This window comes from Columba livia, chromosome 16, assembly GCF_036013475.1.
Source record: "Columba livia isolate bColLiv1 breed racing homer chromosome 16, bColLiv1.pat.W.v2, whole genome shotgun sequence".
Classification (NCBI taxonomy): Eukaryota; Metazoa; Chordata; class Aves; order Columbiformes; family Columbidae; genus Columba; species Columba livia.
In genome coordinates, this window is record NC_088617.1 from 15,327,222 (window position 1) to 15,354,991 (window position 27,770).

At 50.6% G+C, this 27,770-nt stretch overlaps 2 protein-coding genes and 1 long non-coding RNA gene across 12 annotated transcripts in view; 2 read left to right on the forward strand and 1 right to left on the reverse strand.

The window, feature by feature from the left end:
• L3MBTL1 (L3MBTL histone methyl-lysine binding protein 1) overlaps positions 1-9,766 on the forward strand; it is a 33,082-nt gene extending 23,316 nt beyond the window's left edge. For 6 of the 8 annotated variants that reach the window (XM_065032754.1, XM_065032755.1, XM_065032756.1 and 3 more), the window contains 8 exons: positions 26-136; positions 418-532; positions 761-860; positions 1,802-1,999; positions 2,326-2,372; positions 3,307-3,464; positions 4,272-4,334; positions 5,312-9,766. In XM_065032754.1, coding sequence (XP_064888826.1) covers positions 26-136; positions 418-532; positions 761-860; positions 1,802-1,999; positions 2,326-2,372; positions 3,307-3,464; positions 4,272-4,334; positions 5,312-5,446 — 927 coding nt within the window. In that variant the 3' untranslated portion in view covers positions 5,447-9,766. Of the gene's footprint in view, positions 1-25; positions 137-417; positions 533-760; positions 861-1,801; positions 2,000-2,192; positions 2,373-3,306; positions 3,465-4,271; positions 4,335-5,311 lie in introns of all 8 variants that reach the window. The other 2 variants (XR_010466678.1, XM_065032759.1) reach the window with 2 other exon arrangements.
• A 292-nt stretch (positions 9,767-10,058) lies between these two features.
• LOC102096512 (immunoglobulin superfamily member 1) lies at positions 10,059-13,494 on the reverse strand. Of its 3 annotated transcripts, none has more exons than XM_065032760.1 (6): positions 13,389-13,494; positions 13,098-13,280; positions 12,972-13,007; positions 12,503-12,772; positions 12,047-12,328; positions 10,059-10,284 (listed from the first exon to the last, which is right to left on the reverse strand). In XM_065032760.1, exons 2-6 carry the CDS (start codon positions 13,150-13,152, stop codon positions 10,181-10,183), a joined length of 747 nt encoding a protein of 248 aa, XP_064888832.1. In that variant the 5' UTR covers positions 13,153-13,280; positions 13,389-13,494; the 3' UTR covers positions 10,059-10,180. The 3 variants fall into 3 exon arrangements, with proteins under 3 accessions (XP_064888832.1, XP_013225780.2, XP_064888833.1); XM_013370326.2 differs by having other exon boundaries at positions 13,367-13,481; XM_065032761.1 differs by having other exon boundaries at positions 12,140-12,328; positions 13,098-13,419.
• A 68-nt stretch (positions 13,495-13,562) lies between these two features.
• LOC135575602 (uncharacterized) lies at positions 13,563-25,842 on the forward strand. Its single transcript, XR_010466679.1, has 3 exons — positions 13,563-15,099; positions 22,352-22,524; positions 23,239-25,842. It is a non-coding gene; the product is annotated as an uncharacterized LOC135575602 (long non-coding RNA).
• Positions 25,843-27,770: the final 1,928 nt, after the last annotated feature.

Consider the following 27,770-nt stretch of genomic DNA (forward strand, 5'->3'; position numbering starts at 1 on the left):
TGACCTGGGTTCTTCCTGGCCCCAGCGCCCGCCTCACGGCTTTCTGGTCAACATGAAGCTGGAGGCAGTGGACAGGAGGACTCCTGCCTTCATCCGAGTGGCTAGTGTGGAGGATGTGGAAGATCACAGGATAAAGGTGAGTGCCAGACTCTTGGTGCTGAGTCTGTCCAAGCATTGTGCTGGCTTGCTCATGCCCTTCCCAACTCACTGCTGGTTGCAGTGGCAAAGTGTGTGGAGGCTGTGCAAGCACACTCTGTGGAGGAAGGCAGGTCTAGTGCCTGGTTCCAGTAGTGGAGGAAAGCCTTGTGCTGCAGTTCAGCTCTAGCCTGCTTGCTTGCTGTCAGCTTGGATGGCTCCGCTGCTCCTCAGGCAGATGCCCTGAGGTTTGAAGGGTGACCTCTCTACTTGTCTCCCCAGATCCATTTTGATGGCTGGAGCCATGTCTATGATTTCTGGATTGATGCGGATCATCCAGACATCCACCCCATAGGCTGGTGCTCAAAAACTGGACACCCACTACAGCCTCCTCTCAGTAAGTCCTGCGCCTGGGTCAGCCAGACCCCACTGTCACGACCACCTGCCTATGCACAGAAATGAGAGGGCAGGTGCTGGCCAAGGATGAGCAGGGAGGAAGAGATTTTCCATGGAGTTATCAGTTGGAAAGTCCTCTCTGGTTGGCACAGGCAGGGAGCCTGGAGCCCTGGCTCTGCCTGGGGCTGCAGCCATTGCAGTTTCTCTCCTGTTTCTCTTCCTGGTCTAGGGCCAAAGGAACCAGCCTCCTCTGCCCACGGGGGCTGCCCAACCCTGGGTTGCAAGAGTATCCCTCACACCAAGAGCTCCAAGTACAGCTTTCACCACAGGTGAGCTCCCCAGCACTGCTCAGAAGGGCACAGCCTCCCTCATAGCCCTTCCTCTCCTCCTCTGCATCTGCCAGCCCCACCAGCAACCAGCCCTTCCCTGCATCCACCTCACGCCTGGCTCTGCCCCCTGCTTAGGCGCAGCCCTTGCTCTCCCTAGGCCGGACCCCAAGGCAGCATTGAGCCCATGGCTAGTGTAACTCCTGTGAGCTCTTACTCTGTGCCTGTCCTGTGGCACCCAGAACCTCTAGGGGTGCCCTGTGTGCCCATCTACCTGTGGGGATGTATGGGCTACATAGTGGTCAATGCCTCTACGATGCTGTTCACCAATACCAGCTTCGTGGATGATTCTCCTCCCACCACTCATGGATACCTTTCACTGTGAGGATGTGAGCTGGGAAGTTTTGAGAAGGAACAGTGTATCATCCCCAGCTCAGTCAGTTGCTTATGTGACCTTTTCCAGGAGAAACCAGGCATGGTATAGTGCTGACTCTAGCATGGCAGGCTGGTGTCAAGAGGAGTGAGCACGGTGGAAGATCTGTGAGGATGGAGAAGGCAAATCTGGCTCCTAGGGATTTCTGTACTGGCCACACTCATAACACTTGCTTCCTCCTCACTCTGAGGCTAGTCCAGATGCCTGTGGGGCCAAGAATGGGAAGATAGAGACTCTGTGAACCCCAGTGACCTGCTTGATCAGCACTGTGGTGACTTGCATGGGGTCACTGTGATGGCAACAGAGAAGGTGGGACTTGTGTTTGTGCCTGGAAGGACTTGGTGTGCCCTGCCCTTGATCCCGGCACCCTTGCCCCGGAATTTGTTCAGCACATCTTTGCTCTGCTTTCCGTGGCCAGGGCTATAGCTTCCTGTGCTTGGGGGTAGGGGGTTGGCTCTCCCACCATGCTGCTCTGAGCTGGGTTCAACGCTCACCTCCTTCTGTTCTCTAGGAAGTGCCCCACGCCAGGCTGTGATGGGTCAGGACACGTGACTGGGAGATTCACAGCCCATTACTGCCTCTCAGGGTGCCCGCTGGCAGAGAAGAACCAGGGCAGGCTTAAGGCAGACTTGTCTGACACCGAGGCCTCAACTCGCAAGAGGAATATGATTGGCTTCCCTCAGCGAAAGAAATCTAGGCACCATGGGAGGTAGGAGCAAGCCCGGTGAGCCCTGGGCAGCAGTGCACGGTCCCTGTGCCGTGACTGCTGTCCCTGGGAGGGATGCCTGAGATGGAAAGGCTCCTTGACCATGGGGGAGCATGGTTGCTGGCAGCTGGCATTTGTCCTTCCAGCTCTGTTGGGCATCTCTCTTGGTTTTTCTTCCTGTGTTTTGTGTCTTTAGCTGTCAACCCTTTGGGTCAGGGTCCAAGAGGTAGTCCTTGCTCCCACTGACAGGGCATCGCTCTGTGCGGTGCGGAGGAGGGCCCTTGGGCCAGTCCCAACCAAGTTGGAAATCAGTCTTCCTGTCTCTTTAGAGGACGACCTCCAAAGTACCGGAAGATCCAGCAAGAAGACTTCCAGGGTAAGTGACATCCTCTGCTATGGTGTCATTGCACGGACAAGGCTCAAGGAGCTGAGGTGGTGGCTGTTGGAAGCAGATCTCCCTTGGCTCGCTCACTCACTCACTCAAACGGGTCAGCACCAGTGAGGAGCTTGTGGTCAACTGCCAAAGTTGACCATCTGTCAAGGAATGTCCCTGCCTCTTACCAGAGCTCTGCTAGGTCCCTCGTCGTGTCTCTTGGTTTATGTCTGTGAATCTCTGAGTGCTTTAGGGCAGGGAATTAGGATCCTCTCTCAATGACAGTGCATTTTCTGCGGTGCTTGTCCTCTTCAGGCTGGATGCTGTGCCTTCATCCTGTGGCTTCCATACCCCAAAACATTGGTGTGATTCTGAAATGCTAAATTATTGGTGCAGAGCAGAAACTGATGCTGAACAGTTTGTTTTGCTTTAAATTCTGATGACTGATATAAGACGATGACTGACAGCCAGTATCCATTTTACCACAGGCTGTTCTGCTGCCTACCCCAGTGCTGGGGGTGAATGAAGCCATCTTGGGAGCCATCTTTGACTCCTTGGAGCAGAGAGCAAGGGAAAAGTTTTGTTGAAAACATATAATAAATGGAATGATATAGGATGGTATTCTGGTGTGAAATTTGACATTGAAATCTAGTTCAGTATGAAAAATGAATGATTTGAGGTGGTGAGAATAAGGCAAAGTCAAGCTTGTTTCTGAACTTCTTCCCCCACCATCCCTAATCCCACCAAGCTGAACACTTGTTTACACTGATACCCTGTTAATTCAAGGGACAACCTCTAGCTCTTGATACATGAGACCATCTGCTGCCAGCCCTGGGCCCTCCCCTGAACGGGGCCCTCCCAAAGGCTTGTAGGAAAGGATGGGATGGGATGATCTCGTCCTTCCTCCTTGTATCATGTCTTGCATTTTTATTGCCAGCTATTGCTTCAGAGAATATGCACCAATCGCTCTTCATGTCTGCCCTGTCTGCCCACCCCGACCGCTCCCTGTCACTCTGCTGGGAGCAGCACTGCAAACTGCTGCCAGGTGTGGCTGGCATCACAGCAACTACAGTGGCCAAGTGGACCATTGATGAGGTGAGATGATTTTGAAAACTGTGTTCTGGCTCCTAACCCAATGGCGTGGCTGGGAGCGCTCCACCTGGCTGTGCAGCACAATGTACATGCACCAGGCACAGAGGTGCTTCAGCAGCCACTTCTCCGGGCTAGCAAGAAGGCAGGCTGTTGGACATGCTTGTGGGGTACTGTATAGACAGCTGCCAGACATGAGACCTGATGGCAGCTTCTGGGAAGCACATGCAGAACTACCAGGTTCTCAGCTGGCTTGTCTGTGACCCTACCCAGGGCAGGTGGGTGAAGACACACAGCAGTGTCTTCATTTAGCATCTAAGAGTTTTCCACAGGTATCAGTTTCATCTTTGCCAAGTTAGAAGATAAGAAGTCACTTCCCTGTTTCTCTGAAAAAAAATCTTTACCTCAGATTCCTCATCGTCACCTTCATTCACTTTCTTTGGCATCTGCGATGGCCTCTCTTAAGGCCTGAGTAGCTGGAACTCAGGCAGCTGCCTCATTCCCTCATAACTGTCCTGTGTGCCCCCTTCCTGTCCCCAGCCCTCAGGGAGAATTGTCTTGCTGTGCTGGAGATGGCTTATTGGAAATGAACCTGCATTTTCTACTTGGGCTGGAGGAGGCCAGCTCCTGTGCCCTGGTCCAAGGGTGATCTCTAGGCACGGCAGGGTGCTGCCACTGCAGCTTTTGCCCTAACAGCCACATGTTACCTTACGGGTAACAAAATGCCTCTGGAAGTGAGGATGTGGGCTCCTGGGAGGGTCTCCAGCCAGAAACATTACTTCTGTCTTGACATTTCTCTCTGTTTATTCCAAGGTCTTTAGCTTTGTTCAGACTCTGACGGGTTGTGAGGACCAAGCCAAGCTCTTCAAGGATGAGGTGAGAAGGGCTGGAGGATGAGTGCAGGTGGCCAAGGACAGCTGTTGGCCAACAGGGTGGGGAGGAATTGGTCAGTGGCCTTCCTTTGATGGATTGCTGCTGATTGCCGTGAGCACACCCAGCACCTGACATGATCCCACTTTGCACCCCTGGGGTCACTGCCCCACTGCATTGGAGTGTGCAGCTGTCTGCCTGTGCAGATACGGTGGCAGTAGGGGAGATGCTGACCCAAAGGAGCCTGCCCTGTTCTCCCAGCATGGGTGAGGGAGGGCCCCTCTGAGGAGGTCAGGATCGGGGAACAGGAGGAGGGTGGTGCTGCAGCATTAACAGCACCACCACCTGCAAGGGAAGCTGCTTGATCCTCACCCATTCATGCTTTCCTGCCTGCATCCTTGCACCAGCAGAGCGGTTCAGTGGCATTGCTGTCTAGCAGTCTGGTTCATTGATTTTAGACTCCTCTGTGGACAAACGCACAGAGGGGCTGCTTTCTGGCAGAAAAGAGCCAGCTGATCTTGGGCACACTGGGTACAGCAAGCGTCTCAGCCAGTTAGGAAATGTCCCCTGTACTTTAAGGGTGCTCATGCACGCGAAGCTGAGCTGGAGGCAACCTCCATGTGAGCAGGGAATGGACGGGTGTCTGCCCAGAGCAGCTTGCCTGCTGGCTGTGTGCTGTGCCCGTTGCACTCTGGTGCAGAAGCCCGGGCTGGCTGCAGGGTCATTTCCTGAGGCTGGCCCTTGGAAGGTTCTGTCCCCTCTCTGCCCTGTTCCTGGGTGTGCAGGCTCCCAGCTCTGGCTTGTCTGGGGAAGTGTGGGGGTGCTGTGGGTGGCCGCTGCCCTACATCCCGGGATCATCTGTGGCACTTGGCTGAGGGTGAGTGTGACAATGCACATCCCCAGGTTGTGCCTGTGCTGGCTGTCCCTGGAAAGTCACAGCCTGGATTTTCAGTGAGTGCCTTTGTCCCTGTCTTCCACTCCAGATGATCGATGGTGAGGCGTTCCTCTTGCTGACGCAGGCTGACATCGTCAAGATCATGAGTGTCAAGCTGGGCCCGGCACTCAAGATCTACAATGCCATCCTCATGTTCAAGAATGCTGATGACACCTTAAAGTGATTTTTCTTGGCCCAGTCATGATCTTCTCTCAGCAGCAGTGCTGCCAAACTGTCTGGTCAGGACAGATTCCCCCCAACTGACTGCAGTTTGTCATGTCCTGCTCATGTCTTCTCGGATGCCGCATCTCCACTCTCCCACCAGTCCATCTCCCCCCATCCTCTCCCCTCCGCTCCCCACTGCCCTTCTCCACCAGCACTGGGTACAGGCTGATTTCAAGCCTCAGTGGCGACTGCAGGGACAGGATGTGAGACTAACCTGTCTTAGCACGACAGCTGCCCTGCATGTCCTGCTGTGGCTGCACCGATTTGGGGGCTGTGTTGGGGGATGGGGGAGCAGGGCAGAGGGTATACCAGCTGAGGCTGACACCACTGCTCAGGTCACCCAGAAAAGAGAAGGGACTGATGGCCTGTGTATGTGCTTGTACCCCTTTAAAGGCTGGTCTTGGCTTTGCTCAGCAGCTAAAAGAAGAATTTTTTTCCCCTGAGTGTATCCCCCAGGGTGTCTTGTGCTAACGTCATTTCCAAGAGATGCTCTAAAGGAGCTTCTGCTCACTTTGCCTTTTTCTCTGAATTCTTTTGACTTTCTCTTTCAAGACCAGATGCTGACTTTGCTTTGCCCCGTCATCGCGCTGGGTACCAGTGGCCTACCTCTTGCCCCTTCCAGCGAGCAGAGTGTCCTGGCTGCTGCTCTGCCCACAACCAGCCTCGGTGCTTTATTCCTCTTTACTGTAATGCAGCAGCCTCAGGGCCTCACAGGGCCAGGGCTGGGAGGGTGCAGAACAAGCTCAGTTTCCTCTTGTGCTTCGGGCTGTCTTGGCCAGCACGTTTCTGGGAGAGAGGATGCTTGGTTAATTTGTTCCCCTTGCAGCAATTAAAAAATACTTTGCAAGGGAGAGTCGGGCCCTCTTTGGTCTATGTATTGGGAGCAAGGCCCTTTCTAGAATGGGGACAGCTGCCGAGGACAAGAAGCATCCGTTCCTCCATAGGCAGCTCACTTCTGAAGGCATTCCTGAGCTGGCGGACTCCGTTGTGCCAAGCTGCCTTCTCCCATTTTTTTGTCCTCGTGAGGCCTCTGGTTTTGGTGTCTAAAGAGCAGAATCTTCTGCTGTCCCTGCATTCCTTACCTGCAGAGCTAAAAGAAATTCAGCAGTTAGCTGGGTTTTTCTGCCATCCTTTTTGCAACATAGCACCTTTTCAACAAGGGTTCGGGCACTTTGGAAGTGCCCATGTGACACTGTCCCTTGTAACGGAGGAGAGGCTGAGTAGTCAAGGACTGCAGAGCCAGGAAAGCCAACGTGCCTGGGGGTGCTGGCAAAGTCCCAGGCAGCTTCTGCTAGTCCCCGTGTTCCCCGGCAGCAGCCACGCTGCTCTCTCCATGGCCTGTCACCCTCCCGTGCACGTCTGCTGTGGAAGCAGTGGTGTGGCACTGGCGGGCGGCCGCTCCACAGTCCAAGGTGATGTGATCCAAGTCCCACGTCCACTTTCTTTCCCATTTCCATGAATGACATATCATAAGCAAAACAATATTTCCCCCTTTCTCAGTGCCCAAAGACAGGCATGAAGGAATCTTAGTGCACCAGCAATGTGTCTTGGAGCAGCACTGCCTTGTGAGTCACTGTCACCTGGGTCAATCTGTTCTAGGCTTCCCATGGAAATGTAGCATTTTGACTCTTGTTATTGAATATTTGAGGTCACATTTGACCTGCTCCTGAAATGTCTGCTGCTTACTCTTCACAGAGGACTTAAAACTAGTCCATGTATTTGTTTTGTCAATGCTTGGGTTACATTTGGCAGCTCTCCCTCTCCTTTTTAAATTTTCTTCCATTTCTTCAAGCACTGCAGTGTGGCCAGCTGTGGAGAGAGAGGGAGTGGGAAGGAACAGCCATGTCCATGATCCCATGGTAAATGGTACTGAAGTTGGTCTCTTCAGTAGATGGGGAGTCTCTTTGTGGGCCACTGTACGCTGGGGGAGAAGAAGAGGAGCCCTGGGACTTTCAGCTGTAAGTCTTACAGCTACGCAAACAGTGCTGAGACCTCTCCAGGTGTGATCTGGAACAGAGTGGCTCCCTTGCACAGAACGTAGTTACTGAGCTTATAAGGAAACATCTTAGGAAATCATCCTGTTCTCATCTGCCCCATTCACTCATGCTAAGTCATTCCTTCTGTTGGGTCAGGGACTAAGCACTGTCCCCGAGTGCTGTGAGAGGAGTTGCTACCTAAGAATCAGATCTGAAACTAGTCTGAAGGATGGAGAGCCTTGTCCCTCACAAGGCAGCCCTGGAGAGCAGAGGTGATGGGGAGCTCAGGAGATCCCTGCTGGAGGGGAAGTGGAGCCATGAGCTACGGCTGACCCACAAGACTGGGTGCAACCAATACCACTGGCTCTTGCTCTGCCATTGGGTGCAATCCAGCCGTGCTCTGCCTGGGCACCAGCAAGGCAGGCAGAGATACTTGCTCCAGACTGAGCCAGCCATGGGCTCGCAGGGAGCTGCACCTGCGGGGTACTGCCTTACCTGGGCTCTTTTGACCTCCATCTCAGAGTGCAGATGAAAACGGGACAGGGCTGCCGAGTTGTTCCTCCCTGGCTGTGGGCTCTGGCTGCACAGCTGGGCCCCGGCTCTCTGGATGTGAGCTCTGTGGGGGAGCAGCTGCCGGGAAAACCAGCCTCCCTGGAAGGGCGATGTGCGCATGTGTCACACGCTTTCCTGCTGTCCTGAGCGTCAGTTCGTCAGCCTCTTGAGCTGACTCAGCCGTTTGGGTACAAAGTTTCTGGATTCATCTGGGTGAAAGACTTACAGGGTTTGTAGGTGGTCAAGGGCTATTTACTGTTTAGACTTACAACCTTCTTCTTGTTTCCTTTAAAACTAAACCCAAAGCATTGTGTGTACATGTGAATGGGTGTTTATGGAAGTACCATGATGCCATTTCCTCTGCTGTTGGTGTGTCGCTGTTTTAATGTGGTGGTCCGTCTCTGTGGCTGTGCAGGTGGCAGGCTCTGGTCCCAGGGTCTCAGGCAATGTGTCCTCTGTGAGCAGAAGTTGTCTGTGGTCCCAGCAGGAAAGCCAGGAGAAGGAAGGTTTGCTACATCACTGGCCTTGCCAGTTCTTCCATCTCCACAGAGCACTGATTGTGAGTCCCCCGCCAGGGAGCATCAAGGGCAGCTGTGACCAAGGCAGAAGCACCAAAGTTTTTCATCCTTCCCCTGTTCCCTGACCAAACTTCTCACAGGGGTGTCTGTTGCCATGTCACTAAGAATCTGGAGAGGACAATGTGGCTGAGTCTGGCCCACAGGTTCCTCTCTGAGGTCTTTCTGAGAGATGTGGCTGTAGCCAAAATTTCTAGGTCAGTGAAGAATTTTTCGAGTCAGCTGTTTTCTTGAGGGGAGACCCCCAAGCCCCTGCTTCTGCCGTTCCTGTCCCTGCTGCTGCAGATACTGGCAGGGCTTAGCTGGAGCCATGGGAGATGTCCCACCACATGCTCCAGCCTGAGGCACAGGGTGTCTGCTGGGGCGGCTGGTCCACGGGTGGCTCCAAGTGCATGGGAGCAGTTGGAGCTCCTCAGAAATCATGACGGCGCAAGGCCAAGGTGCCCGTTTCCGTGAAAGCAGCCAGCCTGAAGCTCAGCAAGCAGGGCAGTTGTGCCTGCCTTGCCAGCGCAGAGTTGCCTGCCTGCCTCTGCCTTCCTCCAGGGATTTCTGTGTAGATCACAAGCACTTTCAGAGATGACATAAGCCCTCCAAATTGTCTAGGAGGGTGGAGGGCTTAAGGCAGCTGCTGCCTGCAGGGGCAAATCTGAGGACCTGAGTGCAATGAGGGGCACTGGAGAAGAAGATGGAGCCATGAGAGGGATGCAGCTTGGCTGCTTCTGCTCCTCTTCCTCACTCCTCAGCCTCTGGGAGTGAATCCCTGGGGCAGGGCATAGAGAAGGACCTGACCCGGCTCCCTTCCTCCGGTCTGCCCTGGGCCTGAGGCTCACTGCTCCTTGGAGGGAGACGCTGGGGGGTGGCGTGTTTTTGAAGGCGTGTGATTATGATAACAAAAGCTTTTTTGCACTTTCGTTCATTTTGCACTAGTTCGTTTGTTTGTTTTTTCCTGCTTTTTTGATATTTGCATCTTCTCTTTTGTGTTTTCATAACAAACATACTTTTGTTAGCCAGTGAAGCTATTCTGGAACTTTATGTCCTGAGTGTACAGCAGTTTAAAGGTCATATATATATATATATAAATTTACATCTGTCTAAAAGTAAATTTATATATATAGAGATCATGGTGTGATGTGTTTTGTCGGTGATTTTAAATAATAAACGAATGTGAGCAGTGGAGGACTGTGCAGCTGCTGACTGGTTATTCAGCCCAGATGCCGCCCCTGGGGAAAGTCGCTTGTCCCTGCTGGGGTGGGAGGAAACGGGCACACGGAGACAGACGCACGGACACGGGGCCGGGGCGGGGTAGGCTGCCCTGCTCCCGGGCCCCGCCCCCAGGCCAGAGCCCCGCCTCCTCCCGGCCCCATCCAGGGCCTCGCCCCCCAGGCCAGAGCCCCGCCCCCTCCCGGCCCCGCCCCCTGCCGGGCGTTCCCTCGGCCCCGCCCCGCAGTGACTCCCGGAGGCCGCCGGAGGGAGGGCTCGTTTATTCACCGCACGCAGCCGCCGGGCGGGAGTTTCCGTGTCCCCGTGTTCGGCGCGGTCACGGGAGCTCTGCGGGCGGGCAGCGCGGCCGCTTCCCCGCGGGGCAGAGGCCTAGCGGGGCCCGGGCCTGTGCGCGGCCTCAGCCACCATCATCCCCAGCAGGACTAGGACCGCGACCCCCAGGACCAGGCGCACCACGTTGTTCCAGGTGTAATCTGCAGGGAACAGGAAGAGACAGTCAGTGGGGGCCCCTGGGAGGAGACTAAAGGAGCTCCCAGACCAAAAGAGTCCCATGTGGGCAACAGGGTACCCAAGAGGACAGAAGGGGTCTATCTTGATTTCAGTAAAGCCTTTGACACAGTCTCCCACAGCATCCTCGCTGCTAAACTGAAGGAGTGCGGTCTGGACGATCGGGTAGTGAGGTGAACAGCGAACTGGCTGAAGGGAAGAAGCCAGAGAGTCGTGGTCAATGGGGCAGAGTCCAGTTGAGGCCAGTATGCAGTGCAGTGCCTCAGGGGTCGGTGCTGGGGCCAGTACTGTTCAATATATTCATCAATGACTTGGATGAGGGACTAGAGTGCACTATCAGCAAGTTTGTTGGTGACACCAAGCTGGGAGGAGTGGCTGACACTGGAAGCTGTGCTGCCATCAGAGACCTGGACAGGCTGGAGAGCTGGGCGGGGAAAAATGTGATGAAACATAACAAGGGCAAGTGTAGAGTCTTGAATCTGGGCAGGAACAACCCCAGGTTCCAGTGTAAGTTGGGGAATGACCTATTAGAGAGCAGTGTAGGGGAAAGGGACCTGGGGGTCCTGGGGACAGCAGGGTGACCATGAGCCAGCACTGTGCCCTTGTGGCCAGGAAGCCAATGGTACCTGGGGTGGGTTAGAAGGGGGTGGTCAGTAGGTCAGAGAGGTTCTCCTGCCCCTCTGCTCTGCCCTGGGGAGACCACACCTGGAATATTGTGTCCAGTTGTGGCCCCTCAGTTCCAGCAGGACAGGGAACTGCTGGAGAGAGTCCAGCGCAGCCACCAAGATGCTGAAGGGAGTGGAGCATCTCCCGTGTGAGGAAAGGCTGAGGGAGCTGGGGCTCTGGAGCTGGACAAGAGGAGACTGAGGGGGGACTCATTCATGGGGATCAAGATGGAAAGGGGCAGTGTCAGGAGGATGGAGCCAGGCTCTTCTGGTGACAACCAGTGACAGGACAAGGGGCAATGGGTGCAAACTGGAACACAGGAGGTTCCACTTAAATCTGAGAAGCAACTTGTTCCTGGTGAGGGTGGCAGAGCCTGGCCCAGGCTGCCCAGGGGGTTGTGGAGTCTCCTTCTGTGCAGACATTCCAACCCGCCTGGACACCTTCCTGTGTAACCTCACCTGGGTGTTCCTGCTCCATGGGGGGATTGCACTGGATGAGCTTTCCAGGGCCCTTCCAACCCCTGACACTCTGGGATTCTGTGAGGGGCTCCCAGGGCAAACAGAAACGTGGACAAGGGAATATTCTGGGGAGCTCCTGGGGCTGGAGGAAGGATGGGAGCAGAGGGAGCCCCAGGGGCTCCTGTCAACATCCCTGTCCCTGGGACACCCCCTACCTACAGTTTCTGACCGGTCAACCCCCCCCAGTTGTAGCAAAGAGAGGACAAGAACATGGAGCTGACCCTCACTTGCCACTACCAGCCAGATGGTGCCACTGTGCTGCAGCGAGACAAGAGGTACGACTGTCCTGGGGCTGGGGGGTGCAGGCATAGGTGTCTCCTAGCCCTTGCCCCGCAACTGGTAGCCTAGCAACCCTGTGTCTATAAGGTCATCTGTAGGGTCTCAGAGAAGTTGGCAAAGCTCAAACACATCTGAAGGAAGCTGTACTGCTCTGCTTGGACCTTTCTTGCAGCTGCTTTCTTCCCCCACATTGTCTTTTCTAGTTCCCCCAGCACGTAGCAGATGCCAGGGAGGAAGAGTAGAGTGTGGGTGGGGAATGTCTCACCTTTCACCACCAAATCCAGGGTCTTGCTGACAGCGGACCACTTGAAAGAAGCACCCTTGGTGTAACACTGGCAGCTGTAGCGGCCCCCATTACCTTTACGTACATGAGAGAGGTTGAAATCGCCTTGTTCCTTTGAGAATAATTCTGCTTTGTTCTGGCCCTCCAGGTACAGGAAGCAGCTAGCACTGGAGTGTGCAATGGTGCAATAGAAAGCCACGTGAGCTCCTGCAGCCACCTCTTGCCCAGGCAGAACAGAGAGGACAGGTTTGGGCAGGTGGAACTCTGTGGGAAGAAGAGAGGGTATGAGAAGGTGTGCAGGGCTTTGACATAGTGCCAGGAGCCACCAGAGAAAACCCCTGCCCATTACGTGGAGGGGGAAGCCAAGTAGCTATGTGTATCCCAGTCTCACCATATGGCATCTGATGCCATCTGAAGGGGTAGCGGTACATCCCTTACCTTGCACCATGACATCCACGGTCTCACTGCGAGACAGCACAGTCCCACCATCTAGGTAATGGCAGCTGTATGGACCTGCATCCTCTTGGGTGGCATTAGAGATGGAGAACTCGGCCCTGCTGTCATGCAGCTCCAGGGTAAGGAGCTGGTAACCATTCTTATACAGCACGAAGTTCCCATTGTCACACTGGCAACTGCAGCAGATGGTGGTAGAGCCTCCTGGTGGGATCACCCCAGGTGGCTTCAGGAAGATGGAGATTGTGGGGCTGCCTGCACAGGGAGAGAGATGCTGCCAGACAGACGGATGTCCCCAGTGCCCAGCTGCCCTGCAGTGAGCCTGGAGGTGGCTCCAGGCCCCACTGCTGCACAAGAGCGAGTTTTTAGTGTGGGGCTGAGGAGGAGTCCTGTGAGATGGGTAGGAGACCAGGGATGTGTCCAAACCCTGTGTCTGCCTCCTCATGATACTCACTTGGTGTAGCTTCGCTCTGTGCTGCCAGCCAAGCACCTACAAGAGAAACAGCTGTGTAACATCTCTGTGGAGTCTCTGGACGCCTCATGTTACTCACTGGGAGCCCACACAGCCTCTGGTACTCACCGAACACTAGCACATGGGTCATGGTCAGCATCATGCCCCTCTTGGCTCCCTCCATCCTCAGCTCAGGCAGGGCTTCTTCAGAGAAAGGCGTTGACCGGAGGCAGTGAGCAGCTGTGTGGCTTCTTGTGGGTCCTGATACACCCTTGTTGCCACAACTCACTTCCTGTCCCACGGCTTGGTTTTCTGCAGACACAATTACAGGGCTGTGATGATTGAACTGGAACCAAAACGTCCCAGTCACCTGCCCAGGACTGGGTATCCTTGACAACCTGGTCTTACAATCCTGCGGACCTGAAGAGAAAAGCTACCAGAACTTTTTTGTTTCTCTTTCTTGGCTCTGGTCAGTTGATGGGGAAATGGCTTCCTCTCAGCCCTTGCGAAATAGGGTGATGTTCTGCATCCGGGGTGGGAAGAAGAACCAACACAGGATTCTCTGAATCTCGGTAAGGAAGCTCCAACAGCAAGTGATGTCATAAAATAGCTGTTTTAATAAGACAGAATAAGAAGAGAACTATTAGATAGCAAGTAAATCTTACATCCCTTTGGAGGCAGGGCACCCCACTTTCCTGCAACACTGGTGGACCCCAGGTAGACTTTCCCACGACTTGCTGTGGGAATCCCATCTGTGGAGATGAGCCCAGCATCTGAAGTGGCGTAAGATTTACTTGTGATCTATATTCCTCTTTTTCGTTCTGTGCCATTATGGCAGCAATTTTATTATTCCATTTGTTGTCAGGCCTTTCTCACCGAGGCCCAGGAAGACCTCTGTACCATGTCATGCCCGCTCATCATGCCTGGAAACACTGCATGGTGTCCCTCACTGCAGAATGGAGCAGGGGGTAGAGGAAGAAAGGACACTGGGTCCAACCATAGGCTCTGTCCAGGCTGTGCTCTTCCCCACAGCCGTGGTGCAGGTTTGGTGACTCTGTAGAGCATAATAGGAGGGAAGTAACTTGGCTTCCCTTTTCACCTCCTCAGGGGCTGTTTTATCCCACCTGGCATATAGTGTCTTTCATTGGAGGAGGGACAGCTATATCTCCTACCTGCAGGTCTGGATCCACCCCAGAGAGTTGGCACCATACCATCTCTATCCAGGCCTCCCCAGTCCTAAGCTGGAGCAACGGCAAGTTCCTTACTCCAAATAACGGCTCGCTTCCACCACACCTGGAGGCTGGTCTCCAGCCTCCTTAGCTGCCGTGTAATCTGGGCTGACCAGCGGTACAGACAGAGCTCCCTCTGGCACCAACAAAGGGTTAGTTAAACAGGGGAAGCTGTTTGCACCTTTGGGTGATGTGGGAGCGAGGACAGCAGGGAAAGGATGGGTTGTGTGACCAGAGCTGTTGAAGGACAGGTGGCATCCCCCAGTGCCAACTCAGCTGGCCAAAGGTGGCCCCTCAGTGATTTAATTCCCTGATGGCTAAAAGCCAAGGTGGCTGCACTTCTTACCTCATCAGCAAGGGAAATTTCACTCCCTGACAGGAGTCAATGTTCCTGGCATTCCTGCTCCCAGAGAGTATAACACTTTCTGCAGCTGGGCGTCCTCACTTTCCACGCCATGTCATTCCTTGGTCACAAATTGCCATTGCTGAATAGTTACACCTTCATCTCTCGTGGTTTGTCTATGCTCCATGTGCCTGCAGATGAGCTTTTTATCACTTAACGTGACAATCACCAGTTCTAGGGGCCATTGGACTCCAGTGGGACAGCTGACTCCATCCTTCTGGTGCAGCAGCAGCAGTGTGGCCCACTGTCCACCTGGCTGGCTGGTGGGTCCTGGCATTGCTGGGAGGCCCCATCTCCGTCCCCACAGAGGAGGAATATCACATCCCAGCGCTGGCACATGTAGCAGATGCTCATGGCTGTCCCCAGTCCTGCTACAGCTCTGAGGTTTGTGGGAATGAAGAGCTTGGGAGAATGAGAATCTGCATGGAGAAGGAGTGAAATCATGAAGCTCTGACCTGCACACCTCTGCAATCAGGAGCAAAGTGACAGAAGGAAGAAGGTGAGGATGCTTCCCTCAAGAGGTGTCCCACTGCGTCCCTTGAAATTTGTCCTACGCTCGTCTCAAGGCAGTGTGTCCTATAGGTTGTTCTTATCTTTCCACGTTCCAAGTGGTCTCTGTCTTTGTGGTCTTCATACAGTTTATGTGATCTATAGTCTGTGTAGCCTCAATGTGTTGTCCGTGTGGTTCAAACAGTTTGATTTCGTATGGTCTCCCATGCTGTCCCAAAACCAGGGTTCTGTCACCTGGTGTATGAAAAAAAAAAAGCCAAATCCTAGCGCACAAAGACGAGATATTGTTTATGACAGGGGTGCACAAGCCTGGCTGCTGGAATAAAGGCAGCACACCAGGAAGAAAAGTAACAGCCATTGTATGCATTATCACTACATTCACACCCCCAGGGCAAGTCCTAAAAGCCAACTGGTTACACATTTGCATATTGCGTTACATAATCTTTTTGCCACTACACAGGCTTGCTGAGGAGGGGGCCTGGGCTGGGCCTGTGTTTCCTGTCCTAGGGGCGTGTATTTGAGTATTATAATGAGCATATAATGAGCAACGTTCAGCGGAAGGACATTCTGAGATTTTTGTTAAAGCTCAACTAAATGTGCGGGCTTCAGAGTCTGCACTGCAGGACACTGGTCTTTGTAGTTCTGATGAGGTGTTTTGCAAGTCACTCTTTGTTAGAGGAGCAGAGTGACCAAAACTGGGAGGATTTATGTATCCTTAGGTCAGCAGTGGCTGGCAGGATTCATTCTTTCAAGTGATCACGACCAGAGCTCCCTTTGGGACTCACTGATTTACATCTCTATATATGAAATGAGTCCCGCGTTTTCTAAATTCTGTTGCCGGCTGCAACACAACCCTTCACTTTCCCAAACAATGCACACCAACATCCTGTACAGCACATCCCCACACCCGAAACCCTGTCCCCATAAACCCTGCACCCCAAAATCGTCCCCCCCAAACTTTCACTTCAAACCCTGCACCCTAAACTTTTCACCCCCAAACCCTGATCCCCAAACCGTGGACCCCAAACCCTGCCCCCCCAAGCCCTACACCCCAATCCCTGCACCCCCAAATCCTGCACCCTAACATCCTGTACCCCCATAACCCTACACCCCAAATAATTCCTGCAAACTCTGCAGCCCCAAAACCCATAACCCCAAACCCTGCACCCCCAGATCCTGCCCTACCAAATGCTTCACCCCAAAGGTCCTGCACCCCAAAGATCCTGCACCCCAAGATCCTTCTAGCTTAAACCTTGAACCACCAAATCCTGCATCCCCAGATCCTTCCCTTCCAAATCCTGCACCCCCAATTCTGCTGTCCAAGCTGTGCACCCCAAAATCCTGAACCCTCAATCCCTTCAACCCCAGATCCTCCTCCCCCAAACCCTGCCCCCCCAAACCCGGCCCTACCAAACCTTTCACCTAAACCCATGCACCCCCAAATTCTTCTAACCTCAACCCTGCACCCCCAAACCCTGCACCCCAAACTTCTTCACCTTCAAACTTTGAACCCCCAACCCTGCACTCCAGTTCCTGCACCCCTAAACCCTGCACCCCAGAACGCTTCACCCCGAAATATTGCACCCCTAAATCTTGCCCCTCAAAGTCTGCACCCCAAACCTCTGCACCCTCAAAACCTGAACCCCAAATCCTGCACCCCCAGATCCTTCACCCCCAGATCCTGCACCCCTAAACCCTGAACCCCCAAACCCTGCACTCTCAAATCTGGCACCCCAAAGCCATTCAACCCTAAAACCCTGCACCCCAAATCCTGAAATCCCAAACCCTGCAGCAGCCAATCCTGCACCCCCAAGCCCTGAACCCCCTAATCTTCCACCCCCTTACACTGCACCCTCAAATCCTGCCCTCCAAACCCAAAACCCCAGAACTCTGCACCCCCAAACCCTCACCCCAAAGCCCTGCATCCCCAAATCCTGCCCTACCCAGCCCTTCACCAAAAGATCCTGCTACCCTAAACCCTGCACCCCTAAATCCTTCCCCCAACCCTGCCCCCCCAAATCCTGCACCTGCAAAACCTACCCCCCAAAAGCCTTCACCCCTAAACCCTGCACCCCTAAATGGTGGAGTTCAGCATCTTGGGTGGCAGGAACAGAACAGCAAGTAGAATTGCAACCCTGGACTTCAGCAGGGCCAACTTTGGCCTTTTCAAGCAATTGCTGGGGGAAATCCCATGGGCAAGACTGCTTGAAGGTAAAGGGGCCCAAGATAGCTGGATTGCATTCAGAGATTGCTTCTTCCATGCTCAGGATCAGAGCATCCCCATACGTAGGAAGTCAAGGAAGGGAGCCAGGAGGCCTGCGTGGTTGAATAGGGATCTGTTGGGTATGCTCAAGCAGAAGAGGAGAGTTTACAGGTCGTGGAAGCAGGGGCTGGCCACTTGGGAGGAATATAAGGCTGCTGTTAGAGGATGTAGGAAGGCAGCTAGGATAGCCAAGGCCTCCTTAGAATTACAGCTGGCGAGAGGGGTCAAGGACAGCAAAAAGAACTTTTTCAAATACATAGCAGATAAAACTAATACCAGAGGCAATGTAGGCCCACTGATGAACGGGGTGGGTGCCCTGGTGACAGAAGATACAGAGAAGGCAGAATTACTGAATGCGTTCTTTGTCTCTGTCTACTCTGCCGGAGGCTGTCCTGGGGAGCCCTGTACCCCTGAGAGCCCGGATGAAGCCAGGTCAATGGAGGAGTTTGCTTTAGTTGATGAGGACTGGGTTAGGGAGCAATTAGATAGTCTGGACATCCATAAATCCATGGGTCCAGATGGGATGCATCCGCGGGTGCTGAGGAAGCTGGCTGAAGTCATTGCTGGACCGCTCTCCATCATCTTTGCCAAGTCTTGGGAAACAGGGGAGGTGCCCGAGGATTGGAGGAAAGCAAATGTCACTCCAGTCTTCAAAAAGGGCAAGAAGGAGGACCCGGGTAATTATAGACCGGTCAGCCTCACCTCTGTCCCGGGGAAAGTAATGGAACAGCTTATCCTTGGTGCCATCTCAAGGCATATCAAGGCTAGGGGGGCTATTAGGGGCAGTCAGCATGGCTTTACCAAGGGTAAGTCGTGCTTGACCAACCTCATAGCCTTTTATGAGAATGTAACAAGGTGGATGGATGATGGCAGAGCGGTGGATGTGGTCTACCTTGACTTCAGTAAAGCCTTTGACACAGTCTCCCACAGCATCCTCACAGCTAAGTTGAGGAGGTGTGGTCTGGACAATAGAGTAGTGAGGTGGGTTGCAAACTGGCTTAAGGAGAGAAGCCAGAGAGTGGTAGTCAATGGTGCGGAGTCTAGTTGGATGCCAGTATCTAGTGGAGTGCCTCAGGGGTCAGTACTGGGGCCAATATTATTCAATATATTCATTAACGATTTAGACGAGGGAATAGAGTGTACTATCAGCAAGTTTGCTGATGACACTAAGCTGGGAGGGGTGGCTGACACGCCAGAAGGCTGTGCTGCCATCAGAGACCTGGACAGGCTGGAGAGTTGGGCGGGGAATAACCTAATGAAATTTAACAAGGGAAAGTGTAGAGTCCTGCATCTGGGCAGGAACAACCCCAGGTTCCAGTATAGGTTGGGAAATTACATATTAGAGAGCAGTGTAGGGGAAAGGGACCTGGGGGTCCTGGTGGACAACAGGATGACCATGAGCCAGCACTGGGCCCTTGTGGCCAGGAAGCCAATGGCATCCTGGGTGGGTTAGAAGGGGGTGGTCAGTAGGTCAGAGAGGTTCTTCTGCCCCTCTATTCCGCGCTGGTGAGACCACATCTGGAATATTGTGTCCAGTTGTGGCCCTTCAGTTCCAGAAGGACAGGGAACTGCTGGAGAGAGTCCAGCGTAGGGCAACGAAGATGATTAAGGGAGTGGAGCACCTCCCTTATGAAGAAAGGCTGAGGGAGCTGGGTCTCTTTAGTTTGGAGAAGAGGAGACTAAGGGGGGACCTCATTAATGTTTATAAATATATAAAGGGTGAGTACCATGAGGATGGAGCCAGGCTCTTCTCGGTGGCAAACAATGATAGGACAAGGGGTAATGGGATCAAGCTGGAACACAAAAGGTTCCACTTAAATTTGAGAAGAAACTTCTTCTCAGTGAGGGTGACAGAGCACTGAACAGGCTGCCCAGGGGGGTGTGGAGTCTGCTTCCCTGGAGACATTCAAAACCCGCCTGGACATGGTCCTGTGCGACCTCACCTGGGCGTTCCTGCTCCAGCAGGGGGATTGGACTAGATGATCTTTTGAGGTCCCTTCCAATCCCAAACATACTGTGATACTGTGAGGAATCTCATGTCACATGTCTCATGCTGGGTTGGCATCTTCAGTCATGTGGGTGTGCTTTTTGGTGTTATAATGGGCAAAGTTCATCTAAAGGCCACCATCTTACAATGTTGAGATATATGTTAAACAACTCATCTCTCAGGCTTCAAGATGAAGTCTAAGGTGAAAAGAGCAGACTGACCTGAAACTGGTCAATTGCTGACAGATTTCACATATCTTTAGGTTATCAATCGCCCACAGGATTAATTCTTTAAGTGGCAATGACTACAAAAGGATAGAAGACAATAATTGTCAATGACTTACTAGGTTCAGGGTGGAGAATCACAGAATCCCAGAATGTCAGGGGTTGGAAGGGACCTGGAAAGCTCATCCAGTGCAATCCCCCCATGGAGCAGGAACACCCAGATGAGGTTACACAGGAAGGTGTCCAGGCGGGTTGGAATGTCTGCACAGAAGGAGACTCCACAACCTCCCTGGGCAGCCTGGGCCAGGCTCTGACACCCTCACCGGGAAGAAGTCTCTTCTCATCTTTAAGTGGAACCTCCTGTGTTCCAGTTTGCACCCATTGCCCCTTGTTCTATCACTGGTTGTCACCGAGAAGAGCCTGGCTCCATCCTCCTGACACAGCCTTTATATATCTGTAAACATTAATGAGGTCACCCCTGTCTCCTCTTGTCCAGCTCCAGAGCCCCAGCTCCCTCAGCCTTTCCTCACACGGGAGATGCTCCACTCCCTTCAGCATCTTGGTGGCTGCGCTGGACTCTCTCCAGCAGTTCCCTGTCCTGCTGGAACTGAGGGGCCACAACTGGACACACTATTCCAGGTGTGGTCTCCCCAGGGCAGAGCAGAGGGGCAGGAGAACCTCTCTGACCTACTGACCACCCCCTTCTAACCCACCTCAGGTACCATTGGCTTCCTGGCCACAAGGGCCCAGTGCTGGCTCATGGTCACCCTGCTGTCCCCAGGACCCCCAGGTCCCTTTCCCCTACACTGCTCTCCAACAGGTCATTCCCCAACTTATACTGGAACCTGGGGTTGTTCCTGCCCAGATTCAAGACTCTGCACTTGCCCTTGTTATATTTCATTAAATTTCTCCCTGCCCAGCTCTCCAGCCTGTCCAGGTCTCTGATGGCAGCACAGCTTCCAGTGTCAGCCACTCCTCCCAGCTTGGTGTCATCAGCAAACTTTCTGACAGTCACTCTAGTCCCTCATCCAAGTCATTGATGAATATATTGAACAGTACTGGCCCCAGCACCGACCCCTGAGGCACTGCACTGGATACTGGCCTCAACTGGACTCTGCCCCATTGACCACGACTCTCTGGCTTCTTCCCTTCAGCCAGTTCGCTGTTCACCTCACTACCCGATCATCCAGACCGCACTCCTTCAGTTTAGCAGCGAGGATGCTGTGGGAGACTGTGTCAAATGCTTTACTGAAGTCAAGGTAGACCACATCCACTGACCCGCCATCATCTATCCACCTCCCTATATCTTCATAAAAGGCTATGAGATTGGTCAAGCGTGTCTTCCCCTTGGTGAAGCCATGTTGACTGCCCCTAATGACAATCTTATCCCTGATATGCCTTGAGGTGGCACCAAGGATCAGTCGTTCCATCAGTTTCCTAGGGATGGAGGTGAGGCTGACCAGCCTATAGCTACCCGGGTCCTAATTCCTCCCTGACGGTTCCCCTGTCCGTCACTACAATGTCCACAACCTTTACGGGTGGTCACAAACAGAATCCACCCTCCAGTAAGTCTCTTTTGTTTTTTTTCATTCTTTCCAAAATATGTTGCGAATTAATATTCGGTGTCTCTGTTCTCATGACTGAAAGTTTCAGAGTTATTTCCTAGAAATCTTTTTTCTCATAATTTTTCTATTCATCTCTATATCTTCAGTTCTTCAATTCAGTTACTTGTGGATAATCTGAGTAGTTCAAGTACACAACATTTTTTATTTCTGCAAAAAATTGGGTTATTATAGTGTTGAGCTTCTTTTGGCCTTGCATCGCAGGAAGGAAAGTGAACATTAAAATATAACCTACAATCCAACCATTCTTAAGTGAATTTCATTAAAATAAATGAAATGGTGCTGAAAAGGAAAATTTGACTTCTGAAATGTAAATTGTGTGTCTAAGTTTTCCTTTTTAAAATTTTTTTTCTCAAACTCAAAGCTAATGATATTATATATTTCATACCAAATCATATTGATGCCTATTTTCAATAATGTCTGATTGAAAGATAATATGTTTCTAGTTTAACGAGGTTTCTAAAGATCTCCACAATCTTAACCCCTCTCCTGATAATATTTGTATTAATTTAATTTAATTATCTTTTAATATTAGCATATGTGGCAGGATGCAACCCCCCCCCTCTACCCCTCCATCCTTCGGTGTGGAAGGAGTAGACACATCTCCCTCTCTCTCTGCTACAGCTTCTTTTGTTTGGCCTCAGAGCACCCTGGCCAGGGCCACTAAGAGAAGGCAGTACCGAGGTGCCGGGGAGTCGCTGGGCGCCCGTGGCCAGTGTGGGGGATGTTTGGAGGCTTCAGGGGCACCCACAGCCAGGGTGGGGGTGCAGAGAAGTTTCTGGAATGCCCACAGTCAGATCTGATCAGCCAATAAAAAACGGGACTCTCATCAAGACTCCGCCCATTGTCGCGGGTCTCTCGGAGCACGAGCGAGGTGCTGCTGCCGAGTGCCCCCCCAGGACAGAGGCTCCGCTTGCCTTGCTGCCACAGGTGTGAGTAAAACTTCTCCTCACAGGATTGCGAGTGTATTTACTTTATGCGCACATCTGGACATGTACTTTCCGTGCTCAATATGAGCACGTGTAAAATTAATCCTCGCATAATCGCGGCTGTATTTTACTCCTACCTGGAAACCTCATTCGACGTTTACCATCTTTGGGTTTCTGAGTATATTCTTCACAACTATTTTTTTTTTTTTCCCAAAGGAATGGTCACATGCTTTTTGGCGTCCTGAATTACATTAAAACTCCAGGTAGAAGTCAAAGACTTAGATCCAGTATCCTGGAGCCACTAATTGATGCTGAAAACATTAACATGAGACTGGACTGTGTTCAGGAATTACTCCAGGACGGGGAGCTCTTTTTTGGCCTTTAACTAGGTAGTAGTTTATTTTTAATGCATCCTATTCAATTTATTTTAAAACTTTTTTTTTTTTTTTCTAATCTGTGAATGTATGCAATGTGACTCAATAGGTTTGAATTTAATGATTTGTCAGGTGACACATAGTGGAAGTAATCTTTATTATAATAGTGATATTTTTCTCAAGTATTTTGCTAAGAAAAGTGAATTTCTGAGATTAAATGGGTAGAAGTCAGCCAATACCTTTTTCAAAGAATTGGAGTTTGTCTCTACCTCTATGACTAGTTGGAAGTATTAGAGTATACATAATGTATACATTAAAAACAAATAAAGGCATCACTGGTGTTATACTTGTTGTGTATGGATATTTTTTCCTGTTGCTTCATAGTGGTCCAGACAAACTAAACAAAATACAATAACAGAGTACGAGTCAGTCCACGGGAAGCTGGATCATGTAATCTTAATCTTTATCACAAGAGATGTATGATTCAATCAAACTAAAAGAATATTGCTCAATTGATATATGTCTACCTGCAAAATAATCACTACATGCTTCGGTGTAGTCTGTATAGTTATGACACCATAATTTAGATAGCAGCAATTTTTAACCTGTTTTTTTTTTTCCCTGGTAAATAATTTGTGAAGATGGTAGAATGAAAGAAAAAGATTAGCAAAAGTTCAATTTCCGTTCAATTTCCATTCAATTTCTGATCTGTTTACTTTTGTTTTACAGTTATCTCAAAATTCCTGGATACAGAACAACTACTTTCCATTTTGGCGCAAGTTCCAAAGCAGGATATAGTATGTTTTGAAATGAACCTTAGATGATCAGTTACCTCCAAGACGCTTGTCTTGGAGCAGGAACCTGATAGTCCTGGGGAATCAGTGCAAATGCATGGAAAATAAGCCCTACTGAAATCCAAAAATCATGGTGTATATTGAAATAAAACTTAACTTCTCTTCTGACAAACTGCTGATGGGCAGAGAGGAAGATCTGGAAAGTCCTGCGTTTGTCACCAGAGCGGCAGAAGGTGTCACGAGTGGTGGCAGCTGCTCCCAAAGCTGCTTACAGACCTTTTTTGTGTAGCCAGTTCCATTTCTGAAGTTGTTCACAGCCTAGAGGCAGAAAAACCATTTATGGAAAGGTAACGTTACAGAATATATTCCAGAAACTTCAGCAGATCTCCACACAAACGCCTCTGAGGAGTCAAATTACTTGTGCATTCCTGCAAATGCCATCAAACCTAAAATAAATCAACATACAGAGATAGGAACATGTCACATTAAACATGGATGTTAAGGATTGGTATTTAATCCTTTATTTAGTACTTTGGTACTTAAAGTCCTTCAGTGTTAACGCTGAATTTGAATGTGAAGCGATCACGCTAAACAAAACTGTGACCCGAATTGGACAAATTGCCTCTAAATTTAGAGTTGTGACCTTCTGGAACAACAGATAATGTGTTTGAACAGGAAATTCCAAGTGTTTTTAGCCAAACTAAGGACGTTTTGTAGGTTCTAATCAATTATAAGAACACTTAGATGATTAATGGGTAAATATAGTCTGGAATGAAGAGCATGAAACTCTAAATGTTCAATAGTGTAAAAAATTTCTCATACGCAACAAATAGCTATAGAGTTTTGATATTTTGTTCTTACAACATTTGAAGATGTAGACTGGGCTGTGTCCTGGTGTTCTAATTAGTCTCATTAGATGAGGCTGTGTCTGGATGTTTTGACCAGTCTTTTTTCCACCTTCTCATCCAGTGAGAAGTCACCAACCTCAAGGTTACTGAATAAAACACATCTCAAAAACCATGAGTAGGTAGGTTTGAGTTCTGGAGGCCTGAACCAACCCTCTCAGGGAGAAGAATGTGGATTAAATTATATTTATTTCTTGAAATTCTTTTCTGATAGTTTAAATGATATTTCCTTCTTATATTTCTACCTTCAGAAGAGCAGGTGTGATGCTGGCATTAGCAAACACATTCATCGCAATAACTGTTTCCACAGCAGGGAATAATGATGGCATCAGTTGTTATGTTTTTACAAATGAGACATAACAACTCCTCGCGAACAGGGTTGTGGTTTGAGGAGGAGGAGGGCGGTTCCAGTGATAAAAATGGAGGTTTTTTCCTTCTTCCCTCTCCCTGGAGTGGGAGATGGAAAATCAAAAAGTTGAAGATGGGCAAAGGAAAGCTTCTCCAAGCTTTGGGTTTCATCAAAGGGAGATAATAGATGGAATTTTCAGGTTATGAGACAGCGACAACGCTTCTTCCCCCATAACTACAGGTGCTGCGCAACTTGCTGGCATTGCCGCTAACACACTCACATGTGGTTTCTCCCGTTGCCTTTTGGGTCAGTCCAATTAATTCTGTACTTACGTGTTAATAATTGGTATTGCGTACTTTCCGGTGTTTGTCAGCATCGCACCCCTTGTACTGGGATCTTTCAGCTCCATCAGGAAATTTCTGGGAATTCCTGTGTTCTTTTTACTCCTGGGAACAGGCTCAAAAGTTTTGTCCTGTTACAAACAGAAAGGCAGACATCTCTCATCTGAAGACCCACACTTGAAATGACATTTCAGTGATGATTTCAACTAGCAAAAGCTTTTAATCTTCTCCTTTTGCCAAGCATAAGGGCTGCATGAATATTCAACAAAAGACTTGTGTAACAAAAACACACAAATATCCAACAGGTGGGGTCAACAGAAACATCTCGGTTTTGTACGGAATCCTAAAAACTGCAAAATGTCATTAAAAAGAGTTCAAAACAAAACAATTTCCAGTAATACTGAAGTAGATAAACAGGCATGAAGGATCACAGAGCATGATCTACAGCCATATTTATTGTCTATTACCTAGGAAAAAAGAAAACATTACATTAAGAATTCCAGGTTGTCCCTCCCTGAACATCTGGGTCCATTGGGGCACTCCCAAGGTAGTTCAGGGAGGGACCCAGGAGTTCGGGAGGGACCCCAAACCCTGAACCCCCACAGAGCCCCATACGTTACTCATAGTGCCCCGTAAGTGACTCTTAGCCACCCCCAAGTGCCCCGGAAGTGGCTCATAGAGCCCCATAAGTGACCCATAGAGCTCCACAAGTGACACATGGAGCCCCATAAGTGACTCTTATCGACCCATAAGTGCCTTTTAGTGACCCCCAAGTGCCCCCTAGCGACCCACAAGTTCCCCCTTCTTGCCCCATAAGTGCCCCATAGTGCCCCATAAGTGACTCATAGAGACTGGGTCCCGCCCTGAACTCCTGAGTCCCTGGGGCACTCCTGGGTCCCTCCCGAACTCCTGGATCTCTCCTGAACTCCTGGGTCCCTTGCGGCACTCCTGGGGCCCTCCTGAACTTCTGGGTCCCCCCAAACTCCTGGGTCCCTTGAGGCACTCCTGGGTCCCTTCCGAAATCCTGGGTTGCTTTGCAATATTGCTGGACAACCTCTGCATTTTACCCCAAGAGAAACAATTCTTCATAGGATAATATTAAAGTGGAATATTAAATATTACGTGTTTGGAACTCAAAACTTTCGGCTCTGTTTGTACCTCTGTAACAAATCCCATTTTCTTCTGAGCTATGTGTAGAAAAATCTGTATTATACAGTATTTTTAAGCTCTAGATAATTTGATGGAGAAGATCTCCAGTGTCCATTTAATTGAGAAAGATGGAAATTATTTGGACCTTCAAGCACCAATCATTCAGATCAACCACTCCTGGTTTTGTTTTTATATGCATTTATACGCTTTCATCCCCAAATCAGCCAACTATGTTCAACTTTTTATTTAACGGTTCTTTCATATACACATTATTTTTTTCAATGGTGATGTAACGCAGGTCAACAACTATGAAATATTTAATTCATCAGAATAATCCAGGAGTTTGGTAGTGACCCAGGAGTGCCCCAAGGGAACCAGGAGTTCAGGAGGGAACAAGGAATTTGGGAGAGGGAGGTTTAAATTGAGCATGGTGTGTAGGAAAAAGGGTGAGATTATGTTTTTACATACTGCTTTTGATGTTCCGCTCATGGGCTCCTTTTGACAAAGGTTCTATGTTGGTTGGGTGTGGCAGCCGAGCACCCCCTAGGGGAGGGAGAGCCTTTCAGCCTCAGGCCTGTCACTGCCTGGTGTCCCTCCTGTCACCAGGGAGGCCTCTGAAAAGTTTCCAAAACATCAGGTGTGAACAGATGTGAATCTGAATCTGTGACTCTGTGACTCTGTGACTGTGTCTCTGTGACTCTGTGACCCTGTGACTGACTGTGAGTCTGTCACAGTGACTGCATGAATTTGTGACTCTGTGACTCTGTAACTGTGACTCTGATACAGCTGTGACTCTGTGAGTCTCTAACTGTGACTGTGACTCTGTGACGATGTGACTCTGTGACTCTGAGACTCTGTGACTGTGAGTCTGTCCGCAACTCTGCGATGATGTGAATGTGATTCTGTGAGTCTTTGACTCTGTGACTGTCACTACGACTCTATTACTCTGATTCTGTGACTCTGTTTGTGACCCTCTAACTGGGACTGTGACCCTGTGACTGTGACTCTGTGACTCTGTCTCTGTGATTGTGACTCTGTGACTCTCAGATTGTGACTGCGAATCTGTGACTGTGACTAACTGTAACTCTGACTCGGTTACATCTGTGACTCTTTGACATATATGACTGTGACTCTGTGACTGTAACTCTGTGACTCTTTGATTGTGACTCTGACTGTGACACTGACTCTGTATCTCTGTGACTGCGACTATGTGACATCTGTGACTCTGTGATTATGTGACTCTGTGACTGTGACCGTGATTTGGTGACTCTGTGACTGTGAGTCCGTGTCTGTGACTCTGTGACTATGTGACTGTGATTCTGTGACTCTCTGACTCTGTGACTGTGACTACAACTCTATCACTCTGATTATGTGACTCTTTTTGTGACCCTGTTACTGGGACTGTCACCCTGTGACTGTGACTCTGTGATTGTGACTTTGTGACAGTGACTCTGTGACTGTGTGACTCCGTGACTCTGATTGTGATGGTTAACTCTGAGATTGTGACTCTGAGTCTGTGAATCTGTGACACTGTGACCCTGTTACTGTGGCTCTTTGACCCTCTGACTGTGACCCTGTTACTGTGACTCTGTGACTCTCTGACTCTGTGAATGTGAGTCTGTGTCTGTGACTCTGTGACTCTCTGATTGTGACTGTGACTGTGACTCTGAGACTGTGACTGTGTGACTCTGTAACTGTGAATCTGTGACTGTGATTCTCTGAT